We start from the raw sequence: 20,561 nt of genomic DNA, 5'->3' as shown, positions 1-20,561 counted from the left end.
ACAGGAACAACCGAGATTGGTTGAGAACTGGTACTTCCTGTGCTCCTGGAAAGTTCTGTCAGGATACCTACTCCAATGGCAGTGTGGCTCAGCTGAATTATGACTGTATCCCAGAGAAATGCAGTCACTGAGGGATGTGCAACCATAACAGGAACTGCCATTGCCACATAAGCTGGGATCCTCCATGGTGCACGGACAAGGCACTGGTGGGAGCACAGACAGTGGACCCCTCCAAGAACAATTAAGTCACTCAGGCAAAGTCATGAATGCATGGTATATCTCAGAGTGGTTTTTGGTCACATTTATGCCATAATAGCTGCATTCCTCTTTCTTGTTTACAGAAATGTCAGAACTATAAACACAGAGAAAGTTAAGGAAGGGATTTTTGGAGAAGACAATCCATAATTCACCCTCCAGACCCCTGAACAACTATAGACAATGCACCTGGTGCATCTGTAAAAATACAGTAATGAGGCGGCACAGCTGACATGCACGTTTCCAAGGGTCCGTGGGAGACACAGGGGTCCTCAGGCACATCATGGCTCTGACACCAGGTCTCTCATGGTCACCGACCAGCACTCTGAAATAAAACTTGAAAACTGCATGCTTGTGGCCTTTATGTAGTTTTTAAGCCTGTAAGAGCCCAAACTGAGCCTTAGTTTCTGGGAAGAGGACCTGAGTCACAGCTGTGTCTTGAGCGGAATGTCTGGTTCCAGAATTAAGAGAAGTTGACACAAGCTCCTTTATTGGCAACTTCATGAGTTTTCTCCAAAACTACGCTGTTGTGGACTGAAAAGTTTCTCATTCTCCAGGTAATCTGTCTTCCCCCAGTGCCAACGTGGGTTCAGGATAATAGAGGGCTACCACCCACCCATACTGCCTGTCCCACACGGGGGTGTCTGCAGGCTGTGAGGGAAGGGGACTGGTATTAGGTTCCACCTAGTGCAAGCCGTGCCTCTCTGGAGAGCAAATTTCCAAATGTGGGAGACTGAGACCATGAGGCTGAAAGGAGCACCCCATAAATCAATCAGAAAGGTAGACACAAGTGCCTATGGATGACTCTGGCATCCAGAGGGAGACCGGTAAATGTGAACCCCTGCTCTCTTTCTCTTGCCTACTTTTCAGTGAGTTTACCTTAGATAAGAATCTGCCTAGGGTTCCCACTTTGCTTTTCCAAGCACCTTCTAGAATAACACAGAGGTGAGCCTGTGAAAGTTAGCGAATTCAGCCCCATCCACTCCCAAGAAATCCTGTACTTGCTATCCTGTTTTCTATGTCCTGATCATTGCGAATGTGGGATGGAGGCATGCCCTTCCCTGGGTCCTTGTGCCCTCTTGTTCTGGGCTCTGTAAGTATTAAATCCTGTGCTTCCATTTCCTTTGTTGGGGGTGTACTGAAACCCCACCTTCAGTCACAAGGGGCCCGCACATCTCATGTACCCCAAGCGAGAGCTCAGATGCCTAGGGAGCTGCCTGTCACCCACTGTGACTTGCTGTTGCCACTTCCTTCAGCAGGTCACAGTCTACATGCTCTTAATTCAGTCCAGAAGCTGAGGTCCTACAATACATTTATCCCCAAGGATGGGATTGGGAGCCTAGCTGATGCCCCCCTACAATGCCTTAGACCTAAGAATGGCTCACTCATTCCTCACCCTCACGTCTCAGCTGCTGTGGGAAGGAGCTGGTGCTTGCTGGTGGTCTGTAGCTTTGATTTGGGCTTATGCCAGGTGTTGCCAGAAACCCTCACCCTAAATTATCAGTGCCATAAAAGGTCAGACTCCCTGCAGAGACCAACAATCAGGCACCAGTCTGGGGGTGCAGGGGTGTGTATTTCCTATTTACCTCCAAAGGAGGTGGGCACTGAGGACAGTGTTCGTAGATTAGTGTCAAAGAAGACGCCAGCTGCTTGGTCCACTGTGTTGCGGCCAGCACCATGGTGTTGTGCTTGATTAGCCAGCCCTAGCTAGTGATGGAGGCAAATCTACAAGAAACATCATGGCACCCAGGGTGGAGGACTTGGCCAAGGCAAGCTCCCCCTGGTGGCTGCAATCCTTGCTGCTGCTGCCAATGGCTCCCCACCTGTCAGGTGTTGAGTGGGACACCTCAGTGTGGGAGGCCACAGAACACAACTCTGGGAAGAAATAACTTCTATCCCAGATTTTCCCTGTCACGATCCACTACACCTACATGTCCAAGGACCAGCGTGAGAGACAGAAATGGCGACAGGCACTATACCATCATGGAAATGCAAGGCTTCCTGGAATCATTTGTCCAAAGGGAGGGAGACAAGGACATTGATTGGCTTTTGTGGTCTTCGTCATTGGCTCCGAGCTGTTGCTTACAGCACTTGACATACTGCAGCTGACTGGATTGGTCCAAGACCGCCAAAGTCATCATTCACTGAAAAACTCAAAGTATCCACAGCCTGTTTACAGAGACACCCTAGAGGAGCCTCCAGACTTTTCACTCTATCAAAAGACCATGACAAGCATGCCAAGGCACAGGGCAGGAGACACAGACAAAAAAAAGGGGGAAGGCTCTGAGGAAGACGCTCCCCAAGCACCCAGAGCCCACAGAGGTAGGAAGAAAGAAGCTCTGATTCCTGGGACTTGGATTTTTATGGCATGGCAGCACAGGCCCACTGGGAGAGGTCAAGCCCAGGTGACGCCATCAACTCTAAGATAGACTGGGGACAATTCAAAGAGTGTGGGGTTTTTTTTTTTGTTTTTGCCTTGTGTCATGCGCCCAAGATCCTTGACCATTTCCAACCTGGAGGACAGGCCCTTGACAACACAATCTAAGGAGCTCTTCATGAAGGACTACTCTGACCTTAAGGCTGTGCCATTACATTCACAGTGGGGGAACAGGACGACATAGGTTCCTGGCCACGTGACAAGAACCTGGTCTCATCAGGACCCACTGTGGAGACTTTGGGCGGAGGAGGGCATGCATCCATGGCGATAAGAACCCGTTTCATCAGGACCCCCTGTGGAGGATTTGGGAGGGCGAGGGGCCACGTCCAAACTGACAAGAACCCGGTCTCCTCAGGCCCTGCTGTGGAGACTTCGGGTGGACAAGGGCCCGTGTCCACACGGACAAGAACCAGTTTCGTCAGGACACCCTGTGGAGGATTCGAGAGGACGAGAGCCCATGTCCGCACCAACAAGAACCCGGTTTCATCAGGACCTGTTGTGGAGGATTCAGGAGGACCTGGGCCTGCGTCCACACAGACAAAGACCCGGTCTCCTCAGGACCCACTGTAGAGGATTCAGGGGGAGGTGGCCTTGCATCCAAACCGACAATAACCCAGTCTCCTCAGGCCCCACTGTGGAGACTTCGGATGGACGAGGGCCCATGTGCATGCTGACAAGAACCAGTTTCGTCAGGACACCCTGTGGAGGATTCGAGAGGACGAGAGCCCATGTCCACACCGACAAGAACCCGGTTTCGTCAGGACCTGTTGTGGAGGATTCAGGAGGACCTGGGCCTGCGTCCACACAGACAAAGACCTGGTCTTCTCAGGACCCACTGTAGAGGATTCAGAGGGATGTGGCCCCTGATCAAAACCGACAATAACCTGGTCTCCTCAGGCCCTGCTGTGGAGACTTCGGGTGGATGAGGGCCCATGTCCACGCTGACAAGAACCGGTTTCATCAGGACCCCCTGTGGAGGATTCGAGAGGAGGAGGGCCCGCGTCTAAACTGACAAGAACCCTGTCTCCACAGGACCTTCTGTGGAGACTTCGGGGGGATGAGGGCCCGTGTCCACACCGACAAGATCCCGGTTTCGTCAGGACCCGCTGTGGAGGATTCGGGAGGACCTGGGCCTGCATCCACACTGACAATAACCCGGTTTCGTCAGGACACGCTGTGGAAGATTCAGGAGGACCGGGCCTGTGTCCACACAGACAAGAACCCGGTCTCCTCAGGACCCGCTGTGGAGGATTCGGGAGGACCTGGGCCTGCGTCCACACCGACAAGAACCCGGTTTCATCAGGACCCACTGTGGAGGATTTGGGAGGACCGGGCCTGTGTCCACACGGACAAGATCCCGGTCTCCTCAGGACCCACTGTGCAGTATTCAGGGGGAGATGGCCCCGCGTCCACACAGACAAGGACCCAGTCTCCTCAGGACCCGCTGTGGAGGATTCAGGGGCACGTGGCCCCGCGTCCACACGGACCAGAACCCGGTCTCCTCAGGACCCCCTGTGGAGGATTCTGGGGGGACGTGGCCCCGCGTCCACACCGACAAGAACCCGGTCCTCTCAGGACCCGCTGTGGAGGATTCAGGGGGACGTGGCCCCGCGTCCACACCGACAAGAACCCGGTCTCCTCAGGACCCGCTGTGGAGGATTCGGGGGACGTGGCCCCGCGTCCACACTGACAAGGACCCGGTCTCCTCAGGACCCGCTGTGGAGGATTCGGGGGCACGTGGCCCCGCGTCCACACTGACAAGAACCCGGTCTCCTCAGGACCCGCTGTGGAGGATTCGGGGGCACGTGGCCCCGCGTCCACACTGACAAGGACCCGGTCTCCTCAGGACCCGCTGTGGAGGATTCGGGGGACGTGGCCCCGCGTCCACACTGACAAGAACCCGGTCTCCTCAGGACCCGCTGTGGAGGATTCGGGGGACGTGGCCCCGCGTCCACACTGACAAGGATCCGGTCTCCTCAGGTCCTGCCAAGGGAGGAGCAGGTGAGGAGAAAGCCAGGCCCCGGGAGGAGGAGCTTCCGGAACCTGGAGGCTGAGGGCGGCGGTGTTCCCCAGACCCTGGGGGGAAAGGACCCTGCGCGGCGTCGTGCGCGGTGACACCGTGTCCCCCGCGGGGCTTACCTCACCGGCGCCGGGCGGCGGGGCCGCGCGGCCGTGTTCCTGCTCCGCGCCCACTCGGTTTCCCACCGCTTCCTCATGCGGTTCGCGGTCCAGGAGCGGGGTCCCCTGGCGGAGCTTGCACTCCCGCCGCTCTGGCCTCGCGGGTCCCTTCAGCCTCTGCGCGGGGCGGGGTGTCCCTCCCGAGTCTGCGACGGCGCCGTGGGGAGTTCGGTGCGACACCCCGGAGCTGCAGGTCGCTCCGGGCAGGACAGACGTGCTCACGGGGTCGGTTCCTCCGCGGCCGGGAGCACAGAGCCGCTCTCCGCCCCCGTGCGTCTTCCTCCGTTTCTGTCCCCAGCGCCCTGTCCTGGGACAGCAGGCCTGCCACCTCCTTGCTCAGATTTCCTCTGGGGCACGTCGTGCCATCTGCTGCGGTTGCAAATGGCACCGTCTCTTCCTTGCTCTTTCCGAAGGGTCGTCAGGAACCTGCAGACGTGCACGTGGTGTGTGCGTGCTGATCTCCTATCCCGCGAGTGTCCTCGTTTATCCTTCCGTTGCCCTTGGAAACAACGCCGCCAGTTACGCTACCAGCAAAAGTGGGTTTATTCAGGAGTAGCGGAGAATTGCCATCCGGGCCCAGCAAGCTGTGGCAGAACCGCGGCCCGGTGGGGAGCACACGGAGAGGAACGCTGTTTCCGGAGAAGAGGAAGTTGGGAGGGTGGTTTTGAAGCGAGGTCCGCAGGAGGAAAGCAGGGCTGCAGGGCGAGCAGGTGCCTCCCGGGCCCAGCTGCAGGCGCGGTGTTTTCCTGTAGGGGCCGCAGGGCACAGCTCCCCCTGGCGGGGCCTGAGCCTGGGGCTTCTCTCCGCCGAGGGTTCTAATCTTGGGTCTGTAGCGGTGGGTTGTTCCCGAGCCTGACCCTGGGTGCTGGGCTCCGCCTTCCAGCCTCCCCTCCCCGCCTCCCAGGTCCACTTCGGTGAGATGTCCCTTCATTGGTTTTCGCAGTTCTAACAGCTTATTCGTGGCGTCTTGTGGACAACCGGAATTCCAAATCCCACTGCTTCCGCTGCACCCAAGACACGTGGCCACCAATTGAACCCTCCCACGTGCCTCTGGCTCACGTGCTGCCTCCTGCAGGGCCCGTGGCCTCTCCGCCTGGGTGAGCTGGGTCTGGGCTTGGGCCTACATCACAGCGTTTGACCCCTCTCTTGCTGCTGTCATGCGGGGCTGACACTGTTGTTTCCAGGAGTACCTTACTCTGTGATTTCAGACGTGCAGTGAACGTGTCACAGCAGCGCAAATACAATTTACATGGACGCTCCTTTCTTTGCCGCGTTTGCCACTTCACATGGGATACTTTGGTGCGTTTTAACCCAAACGGGGACGCCACCCGAGAAACCACCACAGAACCCCAAATGAGGAAATCCCTGCGTTTCCACATTAGAACCCAGACCACAGTGAAATGTCTTTTCCCATTCTGATCTGGTTTCTTTTGGGGAAGTGCTCCGGAGAAGGTCCCCTATCTGTGTAACCTGGGGGGATTTAAAGAGCAAGGTGGTTCCTGGGGCGCCTGGGGTCTCAGTCTGCTAAAGGCCGAGTTCACTTCAGATCATGATCTCCAATTGATGGGTTCCAGCGCCTGCTTTGTGCTCTGTGCTAACAGCTCAGAGCCTGCAGATTGCTTCAGATTCTGTGTCTCCCTCTTGCTCTGCCCCTCCCGCTATCATGACATGTCTCTGTCTCTCTTTTTCAGCAATAAATAATAAATGTTAAAAAAAAAAAAAAGAGCAAGATGGTTCCTGAGTGGCCTTTTCTGGATGGCTTCTGTCACTGAGGATGTTTTCTGCATTCACCCATGTTGTGACGTGTATCAGTCCTTCCTTTTTAAATTCTGATTAAATGTACGTAACATAACATTTACCACGTAAGTCACTTTAAGCATACAGTTGTCTGGCATTAACTGCATTCACACTGTTGTACATCCATCTCCAGAACGTTGTCATGTTCCCTGAGGGAAACTCTGTATCTCTTAAACCCTAAATCCCAATTCCCCTTTCCCCTAGGCCCCTACAGCCACATTCTACTTGGTGTCTCTGAGTATGACTTTTCTGGACACCTCACTTAAGTGGAACCATAGTGTATTTTCCTTCTGTCACTGGCTCATTTCACTCAGCATAATGACTGCCAAGTTCAGTCAGTGTGCCAGTGTGTGTCAGAACTCTCTTCCTTTTTAAGGCTGAATCATATTCCATTGTGTATATACTACATTTTGTTTATTTACTCATCTGTGAATAGGTACTTGGGTTGCTTCCATCTTTTGGCTGTTGTGAAGAAGCGGCTATGAATATGGGAACATGAATACCTGCTCAAGGCTTTGCTTTAAATTTCCAGATGTAAGTGCAGATGTGGAGTTCTGTGATAGCTTTCTGAGAAACCAGTATTTTCTACAGCCACAACATTTTACTCTATTTCTTTGTATGACAGAATAGTATTCCTGTTTAAGGGTCTGCCCCAGGTTGTTTATCCATTCACACACCGATAAGCATTTGCATAGTTTCTACAATTTGGCTATTGTGAACAGTGCTGCTATGTATGTGCACATGCACTTTGTTTAAACAACTGTTTTCAATTCTTCGAGATATACATCTAGGAGTAGTATTGTTGGGCCATATGGCAATTCTATGTTTTTATCTTTTTTTAGGGGGGGGGGAATTGCCAAACTATTTTACACATAGTCTCCACCATTTTACATTTCCACAAGCAAGGTTGAAGGGTTCCAATTTCTCAACATCTTTACCAACATTTGTTATTTTGTAGTTGTATTGATTAGAGCATTTTTAGTGCGTGTAAAAGGGTATCTCACTGTGGTTTAAATCTTCATTTCCATAAGGACTATGGATGTTTAATATCTTTTCAAGTGGTATTCACCATTTGTATGATTGCACTGGGGAAAGATATATCCAAACCCTTTGTCCACATTAAAAATTGGGTTGTCTTTTTGTTGATTAGTTGTAAAAACTCTTTATACATTCTGCATAACAGGCTCTTACCAGACAAATACTGTGCAAATATTGTCTTCCATTAGGCTTTGTCTTTTCACTTTGGGGATATCATCTTCTGGTATACAAAGGTTTCTAATGTTGAGAAAACTAAATTTATCTACTTTTTCTTTCCTTGCTTGTGCTTTGGTGTCATCTCTAACAGCATTGCTAAACCCAGTGGTCATGAAGATTTATCTCGGTATATTGCTTCCAGAGGTCATAATTTTACATTTAAACACTTGATCCATTTTGATTTGATGTTTGTATATGGTGTGAGGTATATGTCAAAATTCAGTTGACCAAAGATGAAGGGGCTTATTTCTAGGTTCTCCATTAAATCTCACTGACCTGTACGTATCTTTATTTTTGTAATGTATTTATTTTTGGGACAGAGAACACGCGAGGCCCAGAGAGAAAGGGAGAGATATGAAACTGATTGTTGTGCAAAGGAAAGGGTTTGGATATACCTGAGAATGATATATTTCTTTGACCTGTGGTTACTCAGTTGTCCTGTAACTTGATTATGTTCATCTAAACTCATAGAATCTTATAATAAACATGGTCATTTACCATATTTAAGTTACTTCTGTAAATATATCATTACTTTGATTATTAGATAAAATTTTATAAAATTATTTCTATAAATACTTATGTCTTCACACTCTGTATTGTGTTCCTTCTTAGCTTGGTGGTTGTCTGATGACCATATAGAGTAGATAGATAGGATGGACCAGTTTTGTAGGGGGGACGGATTTAGTTCAGTTCATGAAAGTGACCGTTTCTAATGCAAGACTGTGGGGTCAAGGGGCTGAGATGGGGTGCAAAATAATAACATCATGGGAATGAACTCAAGGCTTTGGTGGAAAGAGTCTGTCATGTTTTACCTATACAGTTCTTTCCTCAATGCGAATTATTATTAGGAGACCTGCCAACCTAACAAACTGTTGTTAAATCCACAGGAAATGAATGGAAGAGTCCAGAAGGAGGCTGGCAGGTGGTGGATGCAGGGAGGGAGCCTGGTGGGCAGAAGCCTGGTGGTTGAGCAAGGGCCTGGAAGGAGCTGTAAATGTTAGGCCAGAGGGACGATGGTCCAGATCCAGGACAGAGCTCTTGTCCCTGCACATCCCAGAGCTCAGGACATCCTGGGAAGGGAGACCCTGGGAACAAATGGGAATGGAAGCCAAAGCCCCAGAGGGAGGAGAAATCTACAAGCAAGCATGTGCTACCCCATGTGGAAGCTGTATTCAGAAAATATTGAAGTCATAATTATTTCTTTTGTATATCTAAAGTTGGTGTCAAATATTCTTTTCCGTATGAAATTATGGTCTTTTAAAAATATTGCCAATATTGGGTAATTTCATTCAAATACATTCATAATGATGTGAATCCTCTAAAATGACTTTAATATAACATAAAATTATCTATTATCTATCTATCATCTATCTACCCTCTGTCATCCATCACCTATCCACTTATCATCTGTCTACTATCTAGCATTCTGATCTCTATTTGAAGTCTATTCAGCTAACTCAGCATTTATCCTCTTGGCACATGCCTTCAGCACTATGAACACATTTTCTACAATTTTTTAGGCTCCGGATTTTTATTGTTTTTTTATTTTTTTTATTTTTATTTTTAAAAAAATTTTTTTAAGGTTTATTTTTGAGACAGAGAGAGACAGAGCATGAATGGGGGAGGGTCAGAGAGAGAGGGAGACACAGAATTGGAAACAGGCTCCCGGCTCCGAGCTGTCAGCACAGAGCCCAATGCAGGGCTCGAACTCACAGACTGCGAGATCATGACCTGAGCCGAAGTCGGACGCTTAACCAACTGAGCCACCCAGGCGCCCCGGCTCCGGATTTTTAGATTCCAATGATGTCCAGGTCAGCCAATCCATTTTCATTAATGTGGTTGTTTTAGTGCCATTAACTTCTTACCTCAGATACTGATGGTCTCTGTGCCATATCAGTGAACAGTCCCCAACTTTTCTGTGAAATCAGTGCCTCCTCCCTGAGTTAACAGCCCCTTGTGTTGGATGGGGATTTCTCAGGAGATGAAGACACCAGCCATGCATGGGAATCATATCTGCAGGTGGCAGAAAGGTATCCATGTCTTGGTGTCTGTGCACTTAAAGATGTCGGCACTGCTTCCAAGCTTTGCAGATGACTGAGGAAGCAAACCCCATCAGCAGAGAACCATCAAGATCAGAAGTCTCCAGGTGTACCCATGCTTTGCAGGTAGTTGTCAGGTGAGGTTAATACATCATTGTGGAAACTAAAGAAATGTGATCCTGGGAACAAGTGTCCTTTGCTTGTTGTATTTACACCAGACTGGACATCAGTATAGATTTTTCCTATGCAGTTATGTGAGGAATGACTGTTAAAATTGAATGTATTTAAAGACTTGATTTGGAAAGTTTTCTGGAGAAAATATGGATCCCTTCAAATATCTTTTGGACAGATAGAGTATAGTGAATTGTGATCCACTCATTTGTTCACTATCTGATCAGGAAGATGAGGCCATCACTTGACCTGCCTCCAACACAATTCATAGACCAAGTGCTGCCTTGACTGAGGACCAACAAGCCTGTTGATCCACAAAGAGATGCCCACAGGTGGACCTGGAAGGACAAGGGGAACCTGACTCAATTTTTGTCCACTTATAAGGACATGCTCCCTCCCACACAGGCAAACTTCTCAAGATCTACAGTAAACTCCAATATCAGGGTGTGGGAGCCCACAGCTCTCTCCTCAGACAGGGCTGAAGTCCCTAAGGAAGGCAGAACTGTATTCGAGAAACAGAAGAGACTGTAGGGCCTTCCTTGTGCCTGGTGAGAGGTCCCAAAGGTGAGGGTTTCAGATATCAGATGTGGGATGATGGGAATGGTTGTGACTGCTGGTGACTGGCCCAGGCTGAGTCTCCTTGTCCCAAGGTGTCCTGTCCCAGGTGCAGCTGCAGGGTTCACAACCAACTGGTGAGTGCCTTGCACACCCTGAACCTCGCTGGCAGCATCTTGGGATTCTCCACTCAACCAGTAATTTCTGGTGGAATTGGATCCATCGACCCCAGCAGAGTGGATGCAGTGGATGGTTCACATACTATCATATATTCTATATCACATACTAGGGTCCATACCACAAGAGCCACATGTCCATCAGTTAGGCAGTTTGTTAGGCAAGAGGAAGAGGGATAAAGCAGGTGCTGGCCACACCCTTGGAGGTTCCCCCAGGATTAACAGCCACACAATCAGAACTGCCTCTAAGGGTGAACAGGACAGGATAGGCCTAGCCACAGAGCTGGCTCAAACACCACAAAGGACTTCTGAGAGCTGAGCATGGGCCCAAAAATTGCAATTTGCCCTTAGGTTACCTAAAAGTCACGAGGGGGCATTCAGAACACCAGGGGTAACTGAGATCTCCTGGGGTGCTCAGGGTAACAGGGGGAGCAGAGGACACAAGGGTTGCTCAGTTCTGCACTGAGCACTCAGACCTCCAGGGGGATGCTCAGGTCTCCATGGGGCATTGAGGCCACTAGTTGCCACTCAGTTCACCTGGGGGCACTCAGGTCATCAGGAACACACAGGACACCAGGAGCCACGTAGGTAACCTGGGGGTTCACACATCTCCAGGGGGCACCCAAGATCTCAGAATTCATATCCGGAACCAGTGTTTCAGGGTCAGGTTTCCTGTGAAGCATCTTTCTCATCATGCCCTGCAAGCTTCATCCTGACCAGTAAACAGTACACACTGTTTCCTAAACCATTTACAAACACAGATGTCTTCTAACATTTAGAGTGAACAGTCATATAGCAGTGCCGACCTTGACAGAGACCAAGCTTGGGGATAAATCAACTCATATACAGACCTGTGCCTCACAAGTACACGGGCCACCATTTAAAATACATGTAAGTGATTTTCTTTTTTTTTCTTTTTTTTTTTTTTTTCTGAAATTTATTGACAAATTGGTTTCCATCATGTAAGTGATTTTCAAACGGAGGAGACGGACTCATTCAAGTGATCTAAATTTAATATATTTGAGCAGCTCCTCTCTCCTTTGATTTTCCTTAAGGTTTTCCTTTGATGCCCATGAAGAGAGACCATGAGGAAAGACCCTTGTGGTTGTCGCAACCCCACAGCGTCTTCATCAACTCCATGACTTTCTCTCAAGTTTCTCAGTATATACACGTTCCTGAGAGAAAAGAGTCGTTTCTACCCCTCACTCCTTTTGTTCTCCATCCAGTTCAGGAAACCAGAGACAACCAGTGGGGAGGCACACTGAGTCAAGTCTTACAAAACGGTCAGCCTGGGGTCCATTCTACTTAAGTAGTTAAGGAATCATCCACTGGATCCACCTGTCTCTGTACCTGCCTCTCCACAGAACATGAGGCCCAGACCTTCCTCACACTCAGCTGGACATGAAGTCAACTGTATGGGAGCAGATTAGGAACTCAGTTTAGTGGGTTATTTCACCACAGTTTTCCATAGTAGCTACATGATGTTGCACTCCCATCAAGTGAATTCTAGGATTGCCTGTTCTCCACATCCTCAGCAACACTTGAGATGTTCTCGTTGTGTTTACCTTATTTTATAGTAGCCTTGCTATCAGTTGTGAGGTGATATCTCAGTGGATCGGTGGGGGGAAAATTCTCTGATGATTAGTGATGATGAACACCATTCATATGCTGGATGGACATTTTTTCAACCTTAATTACAAAATGGATATTTACATGCTTGACCCAAATTTTAATCAGGTGATGTGCTTACTGTTATGATTATAATTGTGATTTTTGCTATTCATGTTAAGGAGTCACTCCTGTATTTTGGAGATTAACTGCTTTTCAATATTTTTAATGTAATGTCTCCCATTTCATAGACTGCCTTCTCACCCTGCTACTGTTTGATTTGCCCCCTTTCTAGTTTGATGCAGTCCCCCTTGTCTGCCATGGTTCTCTGTGATTTTGCTTTTGGATCAAATAAATCATTGTCAAGAGAATGTCATGATGTTTATCCTGTGTGTTTTCTTCGAAGGCATTTTGGGTCAGGGTTCTGCTTAATCTTTAATCGATTTTGAGATTTGTTTGTGTTGACATATATGTATGATGCAAGGGGCGCCTGAGTGGCGCAGTCGGTTAATCGTCCGACTTCAGCCAGGTCACGATCTCGCGGTCCGGGAGTTCGAGCCCCGCGTCGGGCTCTGGGCTGATGGCTCGGAGCCTGGAGCCTGTTTCCGGTTCTGTGTCTCCCTCTCTCTCTGCCCCTCCCCCGTTCATGCTCTGTCTCTCTCTGTCCCAAAAATAAATAAACGTTGAAAAAAAAAATTTAAAAAAAAAAAAAAGATTACGGCCAAATGTCATTATTTTGCATGTGTATATCAACACCATTTTTTAATGTTTCTTTTATTTTTGAGGGAGAGAGATAGATCATGATCAGGGGAGGCACAGGGATAGAGGCAGACACAGAATCCAGGCTCTGAGCTGTCAGCACAGAGCCTGATGTGGGGCTCAAACCCACAAATCATGACAATAATACATGACTGGAAGTTGGATGCTTAGCTGACTAAGCCACCCAGGCGCCCCTAGTCAACACCATGTTTAAGAAACACAATCCTTTCCCCACTGTGCATTGTTGGAAATCTCATGGAGGATTTGCTGACTGCATCTGCACAATTCTACATTTGGCTCCGTAATGAGCTCCACTGGTCTATATGACTCATTTCATGCCAGCAGTACACTGTTGGAGTTAATGTATCTCTGCAATATATTTAGAAGGAAGAAGTGTTCTCCTTCTCTGTGTTCTCTCGTCTTCATGATTTTGTTTTTTACTTCCATGTGTTTTGTGGTTACATATGAATTAGTATATTTTTCAGATTCCTTTTAAAAAAGGCATTGGTATTTTCATTGAGATAAAAAGATAAATATAAAATTAACATAAAAAGATACAGCAGAGAAAAAACACTATCACAAATACAGAAAACAAATCAACTTCATTAAAATTTGAATTTGGAAAGATAAGTGAAATTTAGAAAACTTAGGTAGCCTAGGGAAATAGGTAAGATTCAAACAAATGCGATCGGAACTGAAAAAGGAGACCTAACTGAACTAAACACATGAAAAGGATCATAAAGGAAAAACTTAGATATTTATAGGTCAACAATTAGATCACCAAGAACAAATTACACATTTTCTAGCATTATGTAATCCACCAAGACTCTTTCATGCAAAATACAAGAGGAACAAAACACAAATTAGTAAGAAGATGTCCTTAATGTAAAACCTTCACCCTCCAAAAAAAAAAAAAAAAACCAAGGCTTTATTAAAATTCTACAATATTTAAAGAATAATTAATGCCAATACTTCTCAAACTATTACAAATTGCTGATGAAAAAGACCACTCCCAGATGCACTTTATGAGGACACCTTACTCTCACAACAAAGCCAGAGAAACACACCACAAGAAGGGAAACTACAGGCCAGTGTCTCACATACACATACATGCAAAATTCCTTGATTAAGTCCGAGCCTACTGAATTCAACAGCACACTGAAAGGATCATACATGATACTCCAGTGTGATTCATCCCTGAAATGCAAGTATCCTTCAACATACACAAATGCAAAAATCTGATGTCCTCCATTAACAGAGGGAATGATTGAATCATCCTTAATTAATTCATAAAATCATTAGACACAGTTTTTTCATGAACAAAAAAACACATCTTCATCACTTTAAAATAACTCAATTAAAAAGGAGAAGGAAATTACCTCCACATGATCATGGCCACTATGAAAGCCCACACCTGACAGCATATTGAACATAAAATACTAAAACCATTCCTGCCACATCAGGAGCCAGGCAATGATGGTCATCCCAATAGAAGTATTCCACATGATAACGTGAAGAATAACTATGCTTCCTCAAACCATATCATCGTGTCACAGTCCTTATTTGGATGAAAGTCACGGGAGAAACAGCCAGTCCAAGGACACTCAGACCCTCCTGTGTCCCTTGACAGCAGGATATAAATCACCTTGGGAAACTCCCCTTCCCTGTACCAGGAGGGGAGAACCATCCTTAGCACCAGAATAAGGAACTCAGGGACAAGAAAGTTGTGAAAACAAACCTAGTTATTTGTTGACTAATTAAATACCCCAAAACCACACCTTTGCCTTGACTCTTGCCAAATCCAATGTTTTGTTGTCTGAAAGTCACAAGTGCCACCTGCTTTGTTCATTCTCTGGGTGTCATATTATTAGGAAGCCCAGGCACTTGCAAAAGGAAATTTATTCTCCCCTTTAGATCAGTCTTATGTCAACTGAATGCTTACACCGGGTGAAAACCCAGAAGAAAAGAAGGGAAAGGCATTCTTCTCCTACAACTGGAAGAAGTACCCACAAACTTTGGCAATAAAAAAATAAAAGACATTTAAATCAGTAAGGAGGAAGGAAAATTACTTGTTTGCAGATGACATGATCTTAAACATAACAAAACCCTAGAGATACCACAAAAAATATTAGAACCAGTTTTTGAAAATGAGGAAAAGTGCAGGATGCACAATGAGCACAATGAACAAAGAAAATAAATAAAAATAAACCACCTATGATTCTACACACCAGCATGCAAATATATGCAAAACAAATAACAAGATTATACAACTGAAAATGGCACAGAATAAAGTACTTGGGATTAAACTTCATAAAGTATGTAAAATAATTGTAGAGCGAAAATGACCTTTGTTGATGAAAGACATGTAAAAATGCACAAGTTCCGCAAATATACCTGTGCTCACTGATAAGAATTATTCATATTGTCGCAGCACCATCCACACAAACGAATGGAGAAATGCATCCCAAACCTGCCATTCACTTTTAAAGAATCAAATCTAAGTCTGCAGTGTGATATATATGTAAGAGGACATGCAAATAGGGCCCTCTCTGTGCTGATTAAACCAGCCCATCCCAACCATGCAGCTGGGAGAAAGGCCCAGCTCCAGGGGTCCCAGGTGTTTCCATTCTGTGATCAGGACAGAACACAGACACCTCACCATGGAGTATGTGCTTGGCTTGGTTTACCTTGTTGCATTTTTAAAAGGTAATTCATGGTGAACGAGAGACACTGAGTATGTGAGTGGATATGAGTGAGAACCAGTGGATGTGTGACAGTTTCCTGACCAAGATGTCTTGCGTCTGCAGGTGTCCAGTGTGACGTGCAGCTGGTGGAGTCTGGAGGAAAACTGGTGAAGCCTGGGGGGTCCCTGAGACTCACCGGTGTAGCCTCTGGATTCACCTTCAGTAGTTCCAGCATGAACTGGGTCCGCCAGGCTCCAGGGAAGGGGCTGCAGTGGGTCGCATATATTAGATATGATGGAAGTAGCACAAGCTACGCAGACTCCGTGAAGGGCCGATTCACCATCTCCAGAGACAACGCCAAGAACACGCTGTATCTGCAGATGAACAACCTGAAGTCTGAGGACACGGCCACATATTACTGTGCAAGAAACAGGGTGAGGGGACCTCGCTGGGAGCTCACAGGCAAACCTCCCTGCAGGAGGGGATCAGCACCACCAGGGGGCGCACACTATGCACAATTCTGCTTTGTGTTGCCAGGAGCAGGTGTAGATGGAGGTTACAGGCAGGTTTCCTCTCAGGGTCTGGGGCTTCCTGTCCACACAGCAGTTTCTCCAGGGAGCCTCTCTGGACACAGGATTCTGTGTTTACCTATTACCTGTGTGAATTAGATCATTGTTTTCATAGGAAAACTACCCTACCATGCACAATGACACAGTTGTTTGCATTGCTTTCTCCTGTCCCTCAACATGAGTGAATTACAGATTTCCTGAGGCACAATAGCTGAACATTTACATGAGGCCCAGATGCACTCCCTGTGCAGCCAGGACCACAAGCTCCCACAGCTCCCCATTATCTTCACCCAGCCCTTGTCCCAATCAAACAACGTGACACTTCCTTCATGGCACTTTGCTACTCAGGACTTTAAATGAGCTACAGCTTTATTCAATTCCTCTAAACAAGAGATAAATCATCTCCATGTATTAATCAGGATTCCCTCGAGCAACAGAACCCAAAGCACATTGGTTTCCATGACAAAATATGTTGAGAAGTCCCATGATCTACTGTCACAAGTTGGGGAGCCAGGAAAACCAGTGGTATAATTCTCGCCTGATTCTGAACTAGTGTCTAGTCTCAGAACCTGCAGAGCCGATGATGTAACTCTAAGAACAAGGGCAGGAGGAGACCAATGTTCCAGTTCAAACAAGCACATGGGAAGTAAAAATGAGGGAATTCTTCCTCCCTCTGCAACGGATTCTACTCAGAACTATGATGGAATGGGTGATGCCCAGGCAGAAAGAAACCATGGATGGAAATGCCAATCTCTTCTGGAAACTCATCACAGACATACACGGAAACAGTTGTGAATCTGGACACCCATGATGCAGTCACGATGACACATAAAGGTAATCATGACAAGTCAACCTGCTGTAATTGTCGAGTTCAAAACCTGAAGATTTAGAAGTCCATGCCATCACTGGGGTGGACCCTGGTGGGCATAGCAGTGCTCCTGTGGAGAAGGAGCCCCGAGGCCCATAGGGACTGCTGAGGTTTGAGGATCCCCTGGGTCATATCGGGTGAGACAGTTACCTTCTTGGAGTGCATTTGGGAGACAGGGCATTGCCTCTCATGGGGCAGGAGAGCTGACAGGCACCATTGCACTGCCCTGGTCATTAGCATAGGAGCCTCTGCTGAGAGCAGCTAACTGAACGCTCCCTTCTTGTTCTTCCTCACCATGAACTCCAAGCTCCTAGTGTTCATGCAACTGCCCTTCTGGGATAACCAGCTCCAACCACATCACAGCAAGACACTGTCCCAGAGGATCAGTGGGGTCCCTGTCACATTGAGTTCAACTATTTGGTGTATTCAAACCCAGCTAGAGCTCCTGAGATAAAACATAAGAGTCCTGAGCTGCCAGGTGTGCCAATGGATTGGACAAAGGCAGGGTGAAGGCTGGGTTCTGAAGGAAGCCTGGGACCCATGAGTACAGATTGTTCTCTCTTTGTGAGGGCTTCCTGAACAGGGGTGGCTGGAAACTCCAACTGCAGGGACTAGAGAAGGAGCTTTTGCCAATATTCCTCCCACCAATTATCATGGACAGAATTCAGTGAGCAGCACAACACCCCCCAGTAGATACTGAGCCACTGACACCAAGACATACCCACCTTTCCTTCCTCAGGTGCTTCCTTACTAGGGAACGAGTGCCTAGAACCCAGACCACCATTGCACCCTTCCTTCCAAAGAGCACCTTATACCCCCACAGGCACCAAGTCTACTGACCATATAGTGAGGCATAGCTTCACCTCTAGGGAAATAGGAATTAGCCTCTTTTAATAAGGAGACCAAACTCACCTAGTTAAAACTCACAACACTATGGACAAAGTTGAAAAACTCTCCCCTGGAGGCAAGGAGAACTCTGCAGACGACTGACCTGAGGGACAGAGCAGCCAATACATGACAGCACAGTGCACACAGCACATGCAAGAAATGCTTCCAGAATGTCAGGTCGTCAACAGTATGTAATCATTTCTCAAAAAAGACACTACTCTAGAAGCAGAAAACATAACAGGATTTTCCTAAAACACTTAAGAAAGCGGAGACATGGACATACAGAGTGATGGAGGCATTCATTCCAAAAGAAAAAACCATAAAAGGACATTGCCAGGGATATAATTAAAACACATATAAATAATAAGCCTCAAACAGAATTTAATACCTAGCATAAAGAAACAGAACTTTTAAAAACTATCATAAGAATACTAGCTGCGCTTGAGAAAGTCTAGAAGGCATGAGGATACCCTGACTACAGATGGAAAAGACCTAAAACCAGGTCAGGCTGAAACTTTTAAAATGCTGTAACCGAGATGTGAACCTGATTGGATATAATGAACTCAAGGCAGAAAGAAGCAGATGAATGAGTAAGTGACATGAGAGATAAAATTTTGTGAGAAATGAAGCAGGAAAGAAGAGGAAAATTAAAATATTGCATCACAAACGTATACTTAGGGAATCAGCAACTTCATAAAGTGTAATAATATTCTTTTCAAAGGAGTCCCAGAAGAAGAAGAGAGGGAGAAAAAAGTTTTGTCTGAGTGCATTAGAGTGGAAAATCTCCACTAAATGCTGAAGGACACAGACGTCCACATCTATGAGTCACAGAGAACTCCCATTAAAATAAAAAAAAAAAAAAAAAAAAAGCAGGCCGACTCTGAGACATAACATAGCAAAATTCACAAAATACACACATTAAAAAACCCTATAAGCATGAAGACAGAAGAGTTTGCTAACGAATACGGGAAGATAAAAAAAAAGATTATGTCAGAAGTGTCCACAGAAACCTGCAGGAAAGAAGGGAGTGGCATAATACCCTCAAATGTTCAATTGAAAATCAGGCAGTCAATGGGGGAGGAGACAAGATGGCAGAACAACGTGGAAGATTTTTGTGTGTCTCACATCCATGAAATACAGCCAGACCAACACTAAACCATCCTACACACCTAGAAAACTGATTGAGGATTAACACAACAATCTGCACAACCTGAACCACAGAATTCAACAACTATGTGGCGTGGAGAGGGGGCCTTGGGTAGCAAGAAACTGCAGGAAGGGAGGTGCTTTTGCAGGCAGAGAGAGGTCGGAGACTGGGGAGTGGGGGAGAAAACAGGAAAAGCACCCCTCCCCAAAAGCAGCTGGACAGAACGTGGAAAATTGGAAACAGCCACAGGGACTAAACTAAAAAGGGAGAAAGGAGAAAGGAGAGTAGGTAAATTCCACTAAGACTGTAAACAAGGGGAGTGCAAAGGCTGCAACTCCACAGCTCGATACCTGGAGGTGCTCTGGTGGGAAGGGAGAATCCCAGGAACAGAGTGGGGTCCGGGATGTTCTCAGGCCACACGGGGAGAGGCAGTTGCACTGCTGGAAGGACATTTGGAGGAGACTGCCAAAGCCATCTGGTCCCAGCAGACCCCGGAAAATGGCCACATTCGCTGGAGCTGGAACAAGGTCATTCAGGGGGAAGCCTGGTGCCAGACGTGTGTTGTGATTTTCCATAATCCACGAAACGCTGCTGCTACCCTCTCTCGCAAACTTTTTCTGGGGCGGGCTGGTACCTGGCCACAGTCTCGGGGCACCGACAACAGCAGGGTCCAGCAAGCATTCCTAGCTGCAGCCGATATTCGGACATTGCTCATTCGGACATTGCTTGGTGAGACCCTCCCACAGACGGGCAGAAGGGGTCAAAGCCGCGGTCCTTTGGACGTAAGGGACCGGGAAAACAGCCGTGTCTGTGACAAAACTTGGGAGAGAGGTGCGGCCTGGGCCTGGTCACAGAGAGTGAAGGAGCAGGAGTGGACAAGGGCTGAAGACAGAGGATGGGTGTGCAATTGCTGATCCAGGAGAACACTCTGGGTACCCTGGTGGCGCCATTTTCACCACTCCCGCGCATTTGCATTGGCACCTACAAGCACCGCAACAATCCACCCCAGGAGCCTAAAAGTGCCATCTAGTGGACAGCAGAGCCATTACACTGAGCCCCTCCCAACTGGGTCAACAGGGCTCTTCAGGAACACAAGTCTCACTGCCGCTTACTTTATGGACTATATAGAGCTACATAGACTGACATCTAGGGGATAAGGAAGTAATTTCAGTCCTA

At 47.4% G+C, this 20,561-nt stretch overlaps 1 gene segment (V, D, J or C); it reads left to right on the top strand.

Moving 5' to 3' along the window:
* Window positions 1–20,561, top strand: part of LOC122469637 — a 71,980-nt gene that overhangs the window by 27,304 nt on the left and 24,115 nt on the right. Inside the window, 1 exon segment of the V gene segment in view lies at window positions 16,037–16,340. Within this exon segment, the coding sequence occupies window positions 16,037–16,340 (304 nt within the window).

Source organism: Prionailurus bengalensis, chromosome B3 (genome assembly GCF_016509475.1).
Source record: "Prionailurus bengalensis isolate Pbe53 chromosome B3, Fcat_Pben_1.1_paternal_pri, whole genome shotgun sequence".
Taxonomy (NCBI): Eukaryota; Metazoa; Chordata; class Mammalia; order Carnivora; family Felidae; genus Prionailurus; species Prionailurus bengalensis.
Note: the sequence above shows the minus strand (reverse complement) of the source record. Positions and strands in the feature narration are given on the sequence as shown.